We start from the raw sequence: 17,425 nt of genomic DNA, 5'->3' as shown, positions 1-17,425 counted from the left end.
GTGCTTGTAGTATCCCACGTGGCCCTTAATTCCTTCTAATGAGAAGAGAGTTTTCTCCTAAATCAAAAGGGATGAGAAAAAAATCTGTATATCTGAACTTTAGCAATAACTATAATCTCAGTCCAAAGGTTTGGGGGGAAATTGGGAGTTCCCGGAATCCTTTTTTCACTAGCTAGTAAACATAATAAAATAATAATAAAAAATAACTCCAAGCAAATAGGTGGGATTTCATAATGATATTGATCAATAATGATCACACTCAGTAGTCAATTGCAGGATGCCTAGAGTCAGGGCCGGCTCCAGGCACCAGCCCTCCAAGCATGTGCTTGGGGTGGCACCTGGATGGGGGCGGTGCTCACCCGGGGAGAGCGGGGCTGCAGCCGGACTCGCCGCCCTCCCCCGGCACTCCGGCTGGGGTGGCGGGAGGCTTTTTTGCCTGGGGCGGAAAAAAAGCCAGAGACGGCCCTGCCTAGAGTAACTTCATTTTACCTAGGGAGGTGGTGGAATCTCCTTCCTTAGAGGTTTTTAAGGCCCGGCTTGACAAAGCCCTGGCTGGGATAATTTAGTTGGGGATTGGTCCTGCTTTGAGCAGGGGGTTGGACTAGATGACCTCCCGAGGTCCCTTCCAACCCTGATATTCTATGATTCTATGATGCAGGGCCTATTTGGGGTGGTACCAGGGATATAACCGGTCACACTGGCACCCAGTCCTAGATGTGCAGACTTTTTTTTAAAGTCCCACAGGACTCTTGGGAGCTATATGGCGTGTTCGGTGCCAGAGATCCATACTGGAGACTACTGATCTACCAGTCTCCCTCCACCCCCAGGTCTCCCTACACCTGGGCCATGTGGCCAAGCAAGTCCAAGCTCAGCAGTTTGTGTCAGAGGCTGTCAGCACATCAGGGACTGGAGAGCAAAACAAAGGAAGGACCTTCCCTGTGGAAGATAAAGAACAAACCTACAGGCACAGCAGAGGCCCTCGTTAGTGCAAGAGCTTCCCCAAGGACTGACCCTGCACGCCTGGGTGTGTTTGCCAAACAAGAAATGACATTGAAGGGCTAAAAGGAAGATGCAGATGGACACAGGTGCAGTCTGCAAGGAGATGCTGGGCATGCAGGGAGCAGCAGCTGGCTCCGTCATGGGGTTGTTATTCGGTCAAAGGTTAAGGATCTGCTGCAGCAATGTGACTATGCTTCACCTGGCAATGGTGCAGAGCTGCCTGTGGGATCACAAAGGAACTGGCAGGCAGGCAGGCAGGCCTCTCTCTAGGTGGAACAATTTATTTTCTATAGGTCTATCTATTGACCTACCCGCCCACCCCATACACATCCCTCTATCCCTCATGCACTCATCACTGTGATATCTGGGCACTTACACAAATATGTGAAGCTAAATTCAGTCTGAACAACTGCCTTCTCCACTTTCCCTTTGGTTGTGGCATTATGACATCAGCTGGGTCTGTGGATGTGCCCGGCATTTTGTGGTTCTTGTTGTTATCCTTTATTCCCATGGCTCAGCTCCAGGGAATTATACACTGGATGTTTTCTCCCAACATGGTTAGTGCAAGATGACTTTGGCAGAGAAGGAAATGTCTTGTCTTTCCTTCTGAAGGCGGGACAATCTGGGCTTGTTCTGTCTGCTAGTGGAATGGATTTCCATGGTGAGGTGGCCTCTTGCTGTGTCCACCCTGCTCCCAGAGCACTGCCCTTAGGTGATGAGATTTGATCACAGACAGCAAGTCAATGAAACCAGAGGCAGAGGAGGTCAATGGAGAAGATGGTGCACCAACCAGGGGCCAGACTGAAGGAAGGCATAGTGTGTGCTAGCTGAGTGTGGCTTATTCATTATGGTAGACTTCTTGCTGAGTGTGTAAATTGTCCTGGGGTTCAATGCCACGCAAGCCGTCATAGCACCTGTGAAGGTTATGGTTATGTCCACAGCTTTCACCCAGAGAGAAATTAGATTAAAAACATAAAAGACTGTTGCTGAAAGGTTGCAATGTAACACCACTTCATTGCCTAGAATTCAGAACAATAACACAAGGGAACCCCAAACAGAAAGAGACAAAGCAGGCTACTCTTGAAAGCAGAGAGGCTCAGCTCACCCCATTGTTCTGTAGACTGACTATCTGATGACTGACTAATCTTAGGCTTCCTGCAAGCAGGACCAAGAAAACCCCCTGAAATTTGAAGTGATAGCCTACAATTTTAACACAGTTTTAAACACACTACAATGGTACTGTTATCCCTTTGAGCTGAGTGAAGTTTTGCAGGGTTGCTGCCATTAGGATGAGAAATTGGTAGTATGAGTCTGGTCTACTCTTGGTGTAATTTTTTTTAATAAAAAACGTACACAAAGTCCTGTTTCCCTGAACACAATAGGAACAAACAGCAGCAGGCTGTTTCCTAGTCCCCAAGTCTGCCCCTCCAGCAATCTTTGTCCCCAAGAAGCTCTGTCTTTCTGCTTCCTCTCAAGGGCATGCTCAGAACTCCTTGTCCCTGACTTTCTGCCTCCAGCAGGTGCCAATTGCATCCAATATGCTACTGGCTGCGTTTGCAACTTTGGAAACCCTGCAGTTCACATGGCTTAGCTCTGACCTAATGTGGCTTAGTCTTTGGGCTCCACTGTTTGCCACTCTCTTTGCTACATAAAGGGGCTTGATTGCGCCTTCTGTTGATCCTGAAAGAGAGTGCTCGACCACCCACTGGCTTTAATGAGATCTGGTTGTTTTTGGATCCAAGACTCCACTGGTAGCAGCTATTAGCACCTTCCAGCATCACACCAACTCCAAGGCTTGGCAGAGGGAGGACAGTCTTGTGGTTAAAGCACAGCACAGGCGCTAAGGACACCTGCATTCATTTCTAGGCTCTTCCCTAGATTTCTTGCGTGACCCTGGTCAAGCCACTTATGGGCTGATTTTCAGAAGTTCTCAGCATTCATCAATGCCCTTGCAGTCCATGGGAGATGCAAGTACTCAGCACTTTTGAGAATGAGGCCAGTCGTTCTGAGCCTGAGTTCCCCATCTGTACAATGGCGAAAATAACATTTCTTTTCTCCCACCCTTTGTCAGACTTGTGTGGTCAGAGCACTAGGCCAGGAGTCAGGTTACCTGGGACTCAGGAGACTCCCAGCTCTGCCACTGGCCTGACGGGTGACCTTGAAAAAGTAATTTCCCTGCTTTGTGCCTCGGTTTCTCCATCTCTAAAATGGTGATAATGACACTGAGCTCCTTTGCAAAGTGCTTGGAGATCTATGGATGAAAAGTGCTGCATAAGAGCTAGGTATTATCATTATCATGTAGGGCAGGGACTGTCTCTCACTGTGTGTCTGTGCAGCGCCCGGCCTACAGGTCCTCTAGGTGCTACCAGAACCCAACTAATAAATAATAGTGAGATGAGGGAACGAGGTGGAAACCGAGAGATAAAAGTTTCACGAGATGGGATGGAGTGAGTCCTCGAAGGACCCTTAAAGCACGGAAGGAACCGAAACCCCTGGCCTTGAGGAAATCAAATAACAATATTATTTTAGTTATTTATATTGCAGGAGTGGCCAGAAGCCCCAATCACAGACCAGGATCCAGTTGTGCTGGGTGCTGTACAAACACAGAACAAAAAGACAGTCCCTGCTGCCCTCAAAGATAGATTATATGAATCTAAGGCTATGTCTACCCTACACTACAGATTTCTGCCACTGTAGCTATGTCCGTCAAGGGTGTTAACGAGGCGTGTGCTCCAAATGTAGATGCAGTTATACCAGCAATACTGTGCTTTTCCCAATATAGCTTGTTTCATTCAGCGGGGGTGAAATAAACTACCAGTAAAAGCATCCACACTTACTGATATGGTAAACCTAAATATAGATGATCGGTAGGCAAACTTTTCTTTCTTTATTCTAAGAGCAGCTCTATCAACACTGATATGAAGCCAATTAAATCCACCATCCATCTTGGGTCTTTCCTGACTTCCCCACTTTAGAAAGGGTTGAAAGCAGATCTCCATCGCTGAATGGGAAAATAAGGAAGCAGACAAAGCCTGTTCCCTGTACCTTACAACAACTCCTCTGATCTCAGGGTTACTCTGTATTGCTCTTGGTACAGATTTTTTTTTTTTTTTTAAGAAATGTTTAACCCACCTAACCCTCTGCTATCTCTGCCTCCCATCATTGGAGCAGAGGTAGCTAAAATCTCCATCTAATCCATTTGCCAGTATACAGGGGCCAGATATCTGGATAGATCTCTGAGAAAAGGGGTGTTGAGTTGATTCTGCTAAAATGAACCCTGCAGCTACTGTCTGAGTGCTTTGCTTCGCCAGAAACTAATGGGCTTTCCCCCCGGTTGCATGGAGACACACAATCTCTCTCTCGCTCTCTCCAGGCGGAGTTTTCAGTCCCCTGAGGACGGATAGCATTCTCCGGCGAGGAAAAATCCACCGGTTTTTCTCTCTCACACACATACAGAGTCTCAGATAGATACGCACACCCCCAGCATCTGGGCACCTGCTTCTTTCCCTCTAGCATCTGTAGCTTTGCCAGCGATTTCTTTATATAACGGTGCTGAGCCGGAAGGGTTATTTTTTGTATCGTTCCTCTTTCTTTGCACATCTGGCTGCACCTTGCAGCCCCCCCCCCCTCCTCATGCGCTGGAAGAGAGACCTATTTCCAAAGATCAGGATCCCCCAGCCTTCAGCTTGCTTCCAGTTCGGAGACACCTAAGCCAAGGAGGGGTACCGTAAAACCAGGAGCTGCTGTGATGCCTGCTTTTGTCGAAATCGTAGCTGGTTTCTTTCTTTTTCTGCCTCTTTTCCCTCTCCAGTTCCAGGACTTTGAGTAGATGCAGAAAGATGCAACGGACTAAAGGTGAGTCAATTTCACTTGGCGCGGTTAATGCAATAAGGTAAGAGATGAGGCTTCGGGGTTGCCTCAGACATGCTCAAACCAAGAAGGAAAGAAAGAATGAGACAACATTAGATTGGTTCAGGAAAAAAGCGTGATGGCCAGATTCTGCTCTGGGTGGCACAGGTGTGAATCCGGAGTGACTTCCCTAACTTCCTAGTTACACTGATCAGAATCCGGCCCTGTGATCAGTCATCCGGCAGAACCCTCTCAAGATCTTATTTCACGTGTTCCTATACAAGGTAAAACCGAAGAATTAGGTAGAAACCTGGTTGGCTGCTTTGACCTTCTGAGAACGGCTTTGAAAATGAAAGGCGGCGGGAGGGGTGGGGAGTGGGGGGCAGGGAGAAACATGTTTCAAATCAAAAGCGAAAGATAAAAAAAGGAGAAGGAAGGGGGGGAAGTCTGCTGATTGATGCAAATCGCTGGACTCGGGGGAGGGAAGAAGTTGTGTGTGTTAAGTTTAGATCAGCTGCTCTCTGAGTCTCAGTATTCGGAAATCAGATGAAATCTTAGTTTACCCAAGAGAGGGGAGTTGAGTGTTGTACGTACATCCAGACCCCAGGAGGTGCAATTTTAAATATATCCCAGGTTAACCTGCTGGTGGATTTGCTTTCTCCTCACTGCAAGCAGGGAGGGGTCTTCCTCTTCTGCCCTAACTTTCATTGAGGTGGGGGGGAATCCCTTCCATACATTCTCAGGGTTTTCTTTTCCCCAGAGCTTCAAGACTTCACTGTATTAGGTCCGGAGCAGATCTGACTCCCTCTTCTGGTGATGGGGAAAATGACACCGTCTTTCCTGAGCAGCTAGAGGGCTTGAATAGTAAGGAAAGATGAGAGAGTCATTTTTCTTCCTGTCATTTATTCGAAAGCTGGAAAATCCCCAGATCACAGAGCTGTTGTGATTTATTCCAGCACCCATGCGTATGCCAGACACTCTCAGTACAGAAACACAATCCCTGCCCAAGAGAATTTGCAGTCTTCCTGTCTCCCTGTCTCCAGAGTAAACTGTGCCTTGTCAGGGTGCTGTCCCCCGTCAGCTGTATAGTCCAGTGATGCTCCCCACTCCCCCAACCATGCTCCCTGCGCTGCCGTTGTGTTTTCGGTCTAACTTTACCTGGAGGAGCCTCGACTTTCTGTTCCATGCACATCTAAGGCGGTAATAAATGCTGCTCATCATATGATAATAGTGGGACAGTTTCTTTCTCTCTCCTATTAGTGGGATTGACTGCTGGCAACGATCTGCTTGCTTGAAAGGCGGGAGATGGGAGGGGCGGGGGACACAACTTCCCTGGTTCATCTCAGGAAATTCAAGAGCAAACTGCCTGATAAAACATACAGAAGTATTGTTCCACTTATCCTGCAGAAGGTTTTCTGATCTGCAAGGTGATTTCCACTGAATATCACTGGGTGGCTGTAGAAAAGCAATTTTCTTCCTGAAGGACAGTGGAATATTAAGGCAGCAGGTATTGCAGTTATATTTGTTTTACATTATATAATATTCTTTCTTTATTTCTCAGCCAGAGAAGGGTTCATGCAAAAGTGATTCAGCATGTCTATTACACTACCCCTTTCTGCCTGTTTTCACAGCTCACAAGGGTGTGTGTGGGGGGAAAGGATTTGGCTTCATTTGAACACTGGACAGATTGGGGATTTCAGGAATAATTCACAGGTGCACCTCACTGCTGGATGTGCAGCGCTACGCTTTGCAACTCATCAGAATATATGCCTTGTTTGGTCTCCATGTTCTGTTTGGCTGCAGGTATCAGGAGACAAAGGGCTCCTCACCAACACGAGACAGTCAGTGTTTGGGGTTACCAGGTCTCCTCTATTTTCCATATTCACTTCACATTCCCCAGCTAAAATATCCCACTGGGCAGTATCTCCTTCTTCTACCAAAGACGTCTAGATGTGTCCCCTTCTGAACCTGTCAATGGTCCTCTGACCACTCAAATGATGCTGAATGCTCCTGTCCCGTGCAAACCTAGGAATGAGGGCCAAAGTTAGAGGGGAGGGATGATGCAGTGGTTCAGATATTAGCCTAGGACTTTGAAAACCTGCATGCAAGTCCTTGCTCTGCCACCAGACTTTCTGTGTGACCTTGGACAAGTCACTTAGCTTCTCTTGGCCTCTGTTCTCCCTCTGCAGAATGCAGATAATAGCCCTGCCCTCCCTCACAGGGATATGATGAGACTAAATACATGAAAAATTGTGGGGTGCTGAGATGCCATGGTATTGAGGGCCGAAGAAGGCTCTCAGATGCTGTTGCTAGGTTGTTTGGTCAGTCCCAGAGAAGAGGGAGCTGCAGTCATATCATCAGAGATCATTAAATAGCAACTGGCTAAGTAAGAACTAATATGTCAAGAGATGAGTTTTCAATACTGGTATTTAAAAACACCTGCCGCTGCTTCGTGGCCACCACCACTGCAAATAGTGCTGGTGCCTTTCTTCAGGGGAGCTGCCATTTTACAGAGGTTTCCCAGCAGGAGCTCCGTAAAGCTGCACTACAGCCTGAGACAGGCACTGGGAAACCCAAACCCATCCAAACAGCATGTCTGTGGGGGATGATTATCAACATGCAGGTTTCAGATTCACATTTAAATGTAGAAGCTCAGAACTGGCGTGGGGTATGGCTGGAAGATACCTAAGCATTGCCAGTTAATTATTAATCACCATCTTTGCCATCAGGAGGCATTGTACATCCACACAATGCTGTTTCCTTTCAGATTGCAGGAATGAAAACTGGGATGAAAGTTTCATTGATCATTGCTAACAAAAAAAAAATCATCCACGCAAAAACCAATGAAGCAGCATATAGGTGAATGCAAGTGCTGAATGTCTGTCACCTACTTTGAGATCCCTTGGGATAAGCTACTCTATAATATTTAGAAATTTACATTTCATAGACATTTAGAGCTGGGTTGACAGCCCTGGAGACTAGTCATCCTAAGAACAGGAGAAGTCCAGGCAGAGAGTCTGCAAACTTCCACATGTGGCCCCATGACTGAGCTGGCAAACTTATCATGTCTAGATAATACGTAGTCCTGCCTCATTGCAGGGGGCTGGATCAGATAACCTATCGAGGTCCCTTCTAGTGCTACATTTCTATGATTCTATGATGGAAGTACCACCAACACTGATAATTCTGATGATGGGGTTTGCTGTATAGACAACTCTCAGGCAGAAATTGAGTCGAGAACCCCAGCTGGACAATTCACCAAAGATTGTGGTGGATTCTCCATCACTGGCAATTTTTAAATCAAGACTGGAAGTTTTGCTAAAAGATCTGCTCTCCTTCTAACAGGAATTATTCTGGGGGAGTTTTTTGACCTGTGTTATACAGGAGATCAGACTAGATGATCACAGTGCTCCTGTCTGGCCTTAGAATCTCTGAATGTCTGCAGTGAAGGGAGTTGTTTGCACAGCCCATTCGTTCCTTGGCGTCCCTCCCGAGGCTGCCAATAAGGGGCCAGTTGCCATGGTGGATTTCGTAATGGGGACCCTCTGCCCAATGGGAACAGCAAGCTGCTTTTGCACAAATCTCTGAGCAGGCATCAGGGGTTAAAAATCCTCACTCACGACCAAGCTGGGCTGGATTCGAACCAGTGAAATACTCTATAGCCCAACACCGGTTCACCGAGCCATCCGGTACCATGATAACAATAAACTGCTTGGACAGATTCTGTATCCCTTCCACGCGGCAATTAGCCCTCCGTGGGTGGGCAAGTGGGAAGAGGGAGCAGAGCTTACTGCTTAGTGTGAAGTGCGCAGCTACCACTAGACCGGGGAGTGAGGGCACTACATTGGTTCATGGCAGGGCTAATCATGCAGAATAAAGAGTGGGAAGGAATGAGGTGAGAGTACAGGGCTAACATCTGGTCTGGGTCTGCAACCTTTCAGGGATCAGAAATACCGTATGCCCCTCACCCCTCCACAAGCCCCTTTCTCCACTGGAAGTCCCAGATGGATTCTGGTTAATCAGCCAGAATTCTTCCAAGAGTTCGCAAAAAGAACAGGAGTACTTGTGGCACCTTAGAGACTAACAAATTTATTAGAGCATAAGCTTTCGTGGACTACAGCCCACTTCTTCGGATGCATATAGAGTGGAATAAATATTGAGGAGATATATATACACATGTACAGAGAGCATAAACAGGTGGGAGTTTGAAACCTTCCAAGAGTTCGTTTAGTAAACATGTCTTTTCCTCAGCCCCACCCCAATACAGCCAGTGGCCTAGAAGCACTGGGCCCTTATCACACAGGGTAATTTCTCAGCCTTAACACTGCCACTGTCCGCACAAACTCCTTGCTGAATACATCCCTGTCTGTAGCATTTGCTTCCAGCTTGGAAGTCTGGTTTGCATTTGTCTACTTGTTTTTGCAGACCAGGTTTCCTCTTGCCATTCTGCTGCTGCAGTTTTTAGCAAAACCTCTGTAAAAGGCAGCCAGCTCTGGGAGCAGCAGGGCACAGATCTCGAGGGGCCTGTATCTGGAAGAGATCAACTCACCAGGCAGCCCACCTCAGCTTTTCAAAGCGTGCCTCACCCCTTGCCCCATTTGAACCATTCCTGGGGGACCCCACCCAGTTTTTAAATTCAGTGACTAGGTGGGCACCCTTTTGTGTAGGTTCCTTTAATCAGGGGATGAATCAGGCAACAGTTTCTGTGTCTCATTTGGATTGTTAGTGCTGGTGTGATATCGAAGTTGCTGTCAGGCTCAAAAATATGAGGGCGCTTTCTGTGCAGCATGGAGGCTGGTGTTGACAGGCTGGTAGATTTCACAGAGTGACCCTTATCTGCTGTATCCACCCTGGGAACATATTTGCAAGTTCTGCTCAAGCAAGTTTCCTTTTTCTGTTTTTGTTTCTCCCTTGCTGACGTTCTTCCCTTTTGGAATAAAGAGCTGGATGGAGAATGCGATTACAGCACTTCGTGGGGGCCACCCAAACTTGGTGACACAACGGGATGTATTGGCCAAAAGCCAGCCTTCCCAGTGTGTGAACCAGCTGGGTTGGGGTCAAAGGCAACCTGGAGGCTAATTTTTGCTAGGTCCAGGATCAAAAGCAAATGCACCCACTGAAGTATTTGCTTATGCTTGCATCTTCCTGGAGAGATGAATGGAAATTGCTTGTTTGAATTTGTTGGCATTAAAAACCTCGGAAAGGTCAGCTGCAAGCTCCCACAGCAGGGTGATAGCAGCCCTGTAGATGAATCTTTGTACCCCCAAATCAATTTGTAAGAGACCACAAAATTAAAGAGCAACAGACAAATCCTGGACAACTCGGGGGGCCAATTTTGCTTCTGTCTCAAGTATTTCTGCATTCTGGTCCCCTTGTAGTCTCTGTTAAGAGGATGATTGCCTGAACACAGGACTTTGCCGCTGCTGCTTATTCCCCACCTGGAGTCCCAGGGTGAAATCCTGGCCCCACTGACGCCAGTGGTAAAACTCACATTGATTTCAATGGGAAGCATCATAAGAACATAAGAATGGCCGTACTGGGTCAGACCAAAGGTCCATCTAGCCCAGTATCCTGTCTATCGACAGTGGCCAATGCCAGGTGCCCCAGAGGGAGTGAACCTAACAGGCAATGATCAAGTGATCTCTCTCCTGCCATCCATCCCCACCCTCTGACAAACAGAGGCTAGAGACACCATTCCTTACCCATCCTGGCTAACAGCCATTAATGGATTTAACCTCCATGAATTTATCCAGTTCTCTTTTAATCCCTGTTATAGTCCTAGCCTTAACAACCTCCTCAGGCAAGGAGTTCCACAAGTTGTGCCCCTATGTGCAGATGCATTCAGTCACCATGCAGTGCAGTGCAAAGCACTATGCATGTAGGTTCACTAGACTCAGAAGGGGGTGTGCTGGAGGAGCAGACACTGGGCATGCCTGGTGCAATGGTGTTGAGCCTTTATCCATATTATGGAAATGAGAAATTAAATACCCATTTTTGGGCCAAAACTGGTGCTCTTCCTAGGGCCAGGAAGGAGTACAGCTCAGGAGCACTGGCCTTCAGGGAGGTGAACAGTCCTGATTCTCCTGCCTCTCTCTGCTCCCAGGCATCACTGTCGTTTCCACGGCAACCTGCTAGGATGTCCCAGTTCTGACCTGGTTCTGTGGATAGGACATGGGACTAGGAGGGCAAGACGACCTTGGCTTCTAGAGTCAGCTCTGCCACTCATCTGCCTTTTGCGGGTCAGGACTGTCCTTTTGTTGTATGTTTGTACAATGCCTAGCACAAGGGGGTCTGGGCCAGCGACTGAGGTTGCTTGGCCCCACAGTAATACACATTGATAATAATCAATATGATCTTGGGCACTTCTCTGTGCTTTGGTGAGATGGGGATCTCCAGACAGAAGTGGCTGGGTGTGGCTGTTATTCAGGTAAAGTGCTTGGAAATGCTGACCACAGATCCAGGTTGGAGAGCCATTGCCCTACAATACATGCACACGCTACTTTTTCAGTGGCTCGAGTTCTGGGCCTGGACACTTCTGATGTGTCAAGGACAGATCTCCATGTCGGAAGCCATAATGCATCTGTTGTGTAACAGGAAGGGGTGCTTGGGTACCACAGTGGTGGGTGCTGTTATGAGACACCAGATGGAGAGAATAAAGGACTGGGATCACATACAAGCCACACTGTTTCTCCCTGTCTAGCGTGTTTTATATTTTCCCCTTGATATCTCTTACTCAGATACGATGAATCCAGCGGCCCGCTTGAGAGAGAGAGACAGCTGATAAGCAAGTGGCCATGTGATTATGCAAACACCTCACCATGCCTCTAGTAGACTGGTTCCTCCGCCACTCGGTTACCATGTGGCTGCTGTTCCAGAGCTTTGTTCTGATGACCTTTTGTTTCCATTCGGCCACTACCTTTCCCAAGGGCTGCTACCAGGCAGAAGAGGACGGTTACAAAACCTTTCGGTGCAGCAACGCTCAACTCACAGAGGTCCCTAAGGACATACCCAACGACACTAACAAGCTCTACCTGGATTTCAACCAGATTGCCTTCCTCCCCGTTGACGCCTTTCGGAACTTGCCAGTCCTGCTGGAGCTGGAGCTGTCTCACAATGGCATCGTCAGGATAGAGAGTGGGGCTTTCCGGGGCTTGTCGGAGCACTTGCATTCCCTGGATTTGTCCTCAAACAAGCTGGTGTCAGTCAATAAGGATGTCTTTAGCAATCTGAAGGCCAAGGTCAATCTCTCCAGTAACCCTTGGCTGTGCGACTGCAGGCTCCAGGAGCTGATCAGGACAGTGGACCTGGTTGCTGGGTCCTCTGGGAGCATCGTCTGCGACTCCTCTGCTAAGGAGGAGCACGTTGGCAAGCCCTTCCTCCAAGTGGTCACAGACATCGACTTCTGCAGCGTTTACAAAAAGACCACGGACATAGCCATGCTGGTCACCATGTTCGGCTGGTTCGCCATGGTGATCTCCTACCTGGTCTACTATGTCCGGCAGAACCAAGAAGACGCCCGTCGGCACCTTGAGTACCTGAAGTCCTTGCCCAGCAAGCAGAGAAAGTCAGAAGAGTCCTCCACCATCAGCACCGTGGTGTGACTGAAAAACCGCTCCCTCCTGCCCCAACCCCAGCAAACGTAGGACCCCGGGGGAGTTTGTGGACAGACCCCTGCCTAGTTTCATGGGTAATCAATCAGCTCCATAGACACACAAAGGCTGAAGAGGCTGTTAGTTAACAACAACAACAACAACATTAGTTTTGCTCTTTGGAAAATAAACAGATAGTTTCAGGAGACCCAGATCCGCGTGTTCAGAACAAAACAGGAGCAAGGAAGGCTTGGGCTCTATCCACAATTCTGCAGAACAAGTGCCAACAGGGCTGTGATCTAGAGCAATTAGTGAGGACTCAGCGGCGCCACAAGGGATTTGGGCATCTGTTTATTGTGTTGAACAACAGAGGGAAAAGAAAAAAAAAACAGTGTGTCTCCTCAAGCATACAGTAATTACTCAGATGATTCCCCTTTCAGACGTTAAACTTCATTTAAAAAGAATTTTATATACTTTACAGGAATCCATTAAGATGTTAAAAAAAAATCAGTGGTTCAGACACTCTCTATCTACTTCCTTCACTCTCAGGAAGGGATGTTTCCAGCAACCCCAAGAAGACACCGCAGAGTCTCAGAGAACAGTGTTGTACCCTTACTATATGGTCCTCCTGGCTTTTGAGGAATATTGGGAATAGTGGGTATGACGTCAAACTAAAGAGATTAAAGCAAATCCCAACTGCTGGAGGGTGGTATGAGCGAATTCCCCCCATAGGATCTTGAGTTAAAGTTCTACCCAAAATACTGCCCCTTCTTCCATCAAAGGACCAGTAAGGTCAGTGGGAGCTGAAGCTGCTCTGCACCTCATAAATTTGGTCCCTAACAGAGATATGAGGCAGAAAGGGATTTTATCATTAGAGATGGATGAGTCTGTGAGGATCAAATAAAATCCATCTCCCTGCCCCTAAAATATCCCTGTTTTAGAAACAAATCTGAAATGAGCTTTTTGAGGTTCTGAAATGTTTACTTCATTTCTGCTCGCCGGGACTAGAAATGTCAAAATGCCACCAGGCGAGCCATCCTCAGAGTTTTTCCAGCCACAACAGCACATGCTGAGAGAGCCCGTCCCCATGAGATTGTCCACAGACCTGGAGGGTCCCCCGTGGGGTCTCAGTCATAGGTAGGATACAGGATATACACATAGCAGGTCCAGCCACTGGATGGAGGACTCTGTGAATTGGTAAAGTCCTGCTCCGGTGTGTCTCTCCACCATTGGCACATGCAAAGGAAGGGACACACCTTGTGGCATGAGACAATCTTCTCATTTGCAGTCAGGGTTCCAAACCAGAGATGTGACTAGCATTCAATGGCCGAGCCTCAAATCTTACTCCCCTGCCCCAACCACGTGAACTGATTTATAATGTATTTTGGGGGTAGGCTCTCTGTAGCTTAAACATTTACAAGACAGCCCGCTTCGGCCCAAACCACTCAGCTGGCTCCATACGTAGAACCCTTTGGGTCTCCCAGTGGATACTGGGTCATGGCCAGAAGGCATTGCCTTGAAGTGGGGAGATTCCTCACCATCTTGTATCTAATTGCCTCCTGAAGAGAGGACTTTGGTCATCATGTTTACTTTAGGACTCACAAGTTTGTCGACCTATCACTGTGACATGTTGGGAGAAAAAAGGATGTGGTGGGTTAGAGTGAAGCCACAACTAAGTTTCTTTTTCTTTCTTTCTCTCTTTCTTTCTTTCCTCTGTTGGCAAGTGGCCTCATCCCTCACACTCAGAAAAAAAAAACCCAACATCTCTTCTCTATGTTTCCAGTATTGGGGCATAGAACCCCCCCAGCCCCATGTTCAGAAACAATATTTGAATATCTAATAATTAGAGAGGGTCCTGATCCACTACATTTTGGAACTTGATTGGACTATCTCCAAAATTGGGGGGGGGGGGGTTGGATCAGAGGTTTGGGATGGCCTTTGATGGAGGACAGCTGGAAAGTTTGAATCAAGATTCAGCTGCTGTTTAAAGAAAGAAAAGCCAACTGGAACCAGAATCTTAAAATTTAATAGCTGGATCTACCTCTGGCCCAGGAGGAAAAGGCTGTAAAGCTGTTTTGTTTTGTTGCATCCAGTCTAAACAGACTAAAGGTAAATTGCCTTAATCTGGCAAGGTCATGCAGGGCCACCCAGAGGATTCAGGGGGCCTGTTGCAAAGCAATTTTGGGGGCCCCTTCCATAAAAAAAAGTTGCAATAATAAAGAATACTATATTCTCGTGCGGGCCCCTGTGGGACCCGGGGCAAATTGCCCCACTTGCCCCCCCCGGGCGGCCCTGAGGTCATGAACCAAAGCTCTTTGAACTCAATCTTTGCTTTGATTTGAGTGGGTTTTGGATCAGGCCCCAAGTCTCTCTCCTTTCTTGTGTAATGGTTCTGACCGCAACCAACCATTATATTATATTACTATTAGAGATGATCCTACTGCAGCAAAACCTGGATTCAGATCCTAATGATGAACTGAACTCTCACAACATTTTGGGGGTGTTTAGATGTTGGGTCTAGGTTCAGGCCTCTCCCTGACAAGCATGAGACCAAATTATCCAGAATCATCAACAACAACATTTGAGTACTGGGGAAGGGGAAGTTGGTGAAATCTCCAAATGATCTGAAAGAGATTTAGATTTGGGAAGCAGCGAAAGTTCACTTGGTGCTCGTGAGAAAATCTGATGTCCCATGCACAAATGCCTTCAGAGCTGCTAAGATATATTCAGAAGTGCCTACTTTCCAAACATCCGCAGGGTTCCTGCATCACGCACAAACACCTTTTGACTCTGTCTGATGCCACCTTTGTGCATTGACAATAAAGATCGTTTAACAAGTTTTCCCTTTACAAATCTATCTGATGTGCTGGAAAATGGAAGGCTGAAAGCAGCTAATTCAGTGACCTGGGTTGTCCAGATGTCCACATTAAAACCAAATGTGAATTAATGAACTGCATATTCCCCCCCGCCATCAACCCCATGTACCCCTGATATCTATGCTCTGTAACAAAAGTCCAGTAGAATTGTGATCTTCTGGGATGCCAGGTTTAAAACATGGTGGTCAGGGCATGCTCACTGTGTGGGATTATGTCTTGATAACATCTGACCAAATGATGTGCTTAAACAGACTGTTCATGTTCTTACTTTATATGAGAATAAAGTTGACTTTTACTTTGGAGTTTGTGTCCCTCATCTGAAATGAAATCTGGTATGAAATGTTGCTCTCATGACAATTATTCCACCTGACCAGCTAGGCCAGGATTGGAGCTAGACATTTCAATGCTTTAGGTGCAGTGTAGACATAGTGCTGGGATCATCCCTAAAGGGGAAGACTTTCCCACTCCCCTGGATGGGGAGGAAAGTTGTGGGCTGGAGCTATCCCTAAAAAGTCACCGCCCTCGGTAGCTGCCTAAGTGGTTTGACCCTTATTGAGCAGAGAAAGAAATAATAAGAACCCATGTCTGGAAGCAGAAGCCAGACACATTGAAATTAGAAATAAGACAAATTTGGAACTAACTCTGAAGGGAAGTGGTGGATTCTCCATCTCTTGAAAGTCTTCAAATCAAGACCAGATGCCTTTCTGGAAGATGTTTAGCCAAACATAAGTTATTGGGCTCAATACAGTGTAACTGGGTAAAATTCTGTAGCCTGTGTTATACAGGTTGTCAGACTAAGTGAACTAATGGTACCTTCTGGCCTTAAACTCTATGAATCTGTGCATCTTACATCCAATCCTGGTCTCAGCACGTTATCCCTATCAGGACAAAAGCAAAAGGTTCTTATGTTTTAACATCAGTGTCACAGTTTTGGTGACCGGAGGTCATTCCACTACCAACCCTTGAGAGCAAGACATGGTGATGGTGCCGTTTACAATTGTGATTTCCAGGAAAGACATGGCAAGATTTGTTAAATTTGCTTTTATTGCTATTTCTGTTTTAAAGGAAAAAAATGAAAATCTGCCTCGGGATGGAAGGAGATGTGGACGTATGATCTGATCTACTATGGCAACTCCTACACTTCTTGGAGCTTCTCTTCCCAGGGCCACTATCTAACCCCATCCACTTCCTAAGAGGCATTACAATCCAGTGCAGGATTTGCATGTGGCCGGTGAAAAATCCCAGTGAGCAAGCCGTGCACTCATGTCAGACACTGAAAGGGAATTTTCTCAGTCAGTTCATCCATTTGACATAAATAGTAGAGGAAGTTGGACTGGATTTTTTTATGTCCTCATGGAATCCAGTCTGGTTAGAGCCCCTGGGAAGACAAAATCCTGAACTGCATTTCTTTGCCTGCCTGGAATGTACTAGGTACTTCCCCTATATAGAAAGCTGGGGCAGGAAGCGCTAAGCATCCCTTGAAGTTGTTTACTGCCTATGTTTGCAATAACAAATGAGTCACTAATTTTTCCGTGACCTGGTGATGGAGATAAGTGGAAACCTTTTCAATTACCTGGTGGTGTGTATGCCAGAGCTGACTCTGTGACCTTAGAATTCACAGCTAATTGGCTTCTTTTTGAAGTGCCACACCTGCTGCTTCGGCGGCATTGTTGACAAAAGAAGGAAAAAAGATGAACCAGTCTACTAAAAGGCCCCGTAGAGATCGCAATGATTAACACACCCACAGAATTTCAGGGAGGCTGAACAACAGTCGTTGCTTTTGCCATATCTTTTTATACACCACTGTACCTTTTGCGACACCATCGGGACCCATGGGCAACTTGCCACGAAGTCAAGGGCAACACCATTTACTTGTATATTGACATAATTTTAAGTACCACATATAAAATATATACAATTATATTTGCTTGCACTTCTATCTTCCTTGGGAGGGCTGAAAAAGAGCTCTGTAGATTACTGTAAAGAATACCTTTCCCTCTAGAGTGTTTACACCCTTCCAGCAGACATTTGCCATGTTTCGCCACCATTTAGCTGTTGTTTAGATGAGTCATAACTTCCTAACTTTTTAAATCTTTCCTCATTCATCTTTCC

General features: G+C 46.8%; 1 protein-coding gene across 1 annotated transcript; it reads left to right on the top strand.

Moving 5' to 3' along the window:
* Window positions 1-4,525: 4,525 nt before the first annotated feature.
* LRRC3C (leucine rich repeat containing 3C) lies at window positions 4,526-15,565 on the top strand. The gene is made up of 2 exons (XM_054014508.1): window positions 4,526-4,854; window positions 11,586-15,565. The coding sequence occupies exon 2, from the start codon at window positions 11,667-11,669 to the stop codon at window positions 12,447-12,449; it is 783 nt and encodes a 260-aa protein (XP_053870483.1). The 5' UTR covers window positions 4,526-4,854; window positions 11,586-11,666; the 3' UTR covers window positions 12,450-15,565.
* The last annotated feature ends 1,860 nt before the right edge of the window (window positions 15,566-17,425 follow it).

This window comes from Malaclemys terrapin, chromosome 25 (genome assembly GCF_027887155.1).
Source record: "Malaclemys terrapin pileata isolate rMalTer1 chromosome 25, rMalTer1.hap1, whole genome shotgun sequence".
Taxonomy (NCBI): Eukaryota; Metazoa; Chordata; order Testudines; family Emydidae; genus Malaclemys; species Malaclemys terrapin.
This window is presented reverse-complemented; position numbering and strand designations above follow the sequence as displayed.

Coding starts and splice junctions, on each gene's coding strand:
- LRRC3C (XM_054014508.1), top strand. CDS start 11,667: ATGCCTCTAGTAGACTGGTTCCTCCGCCACTCGGTTACCATGTGGCTG.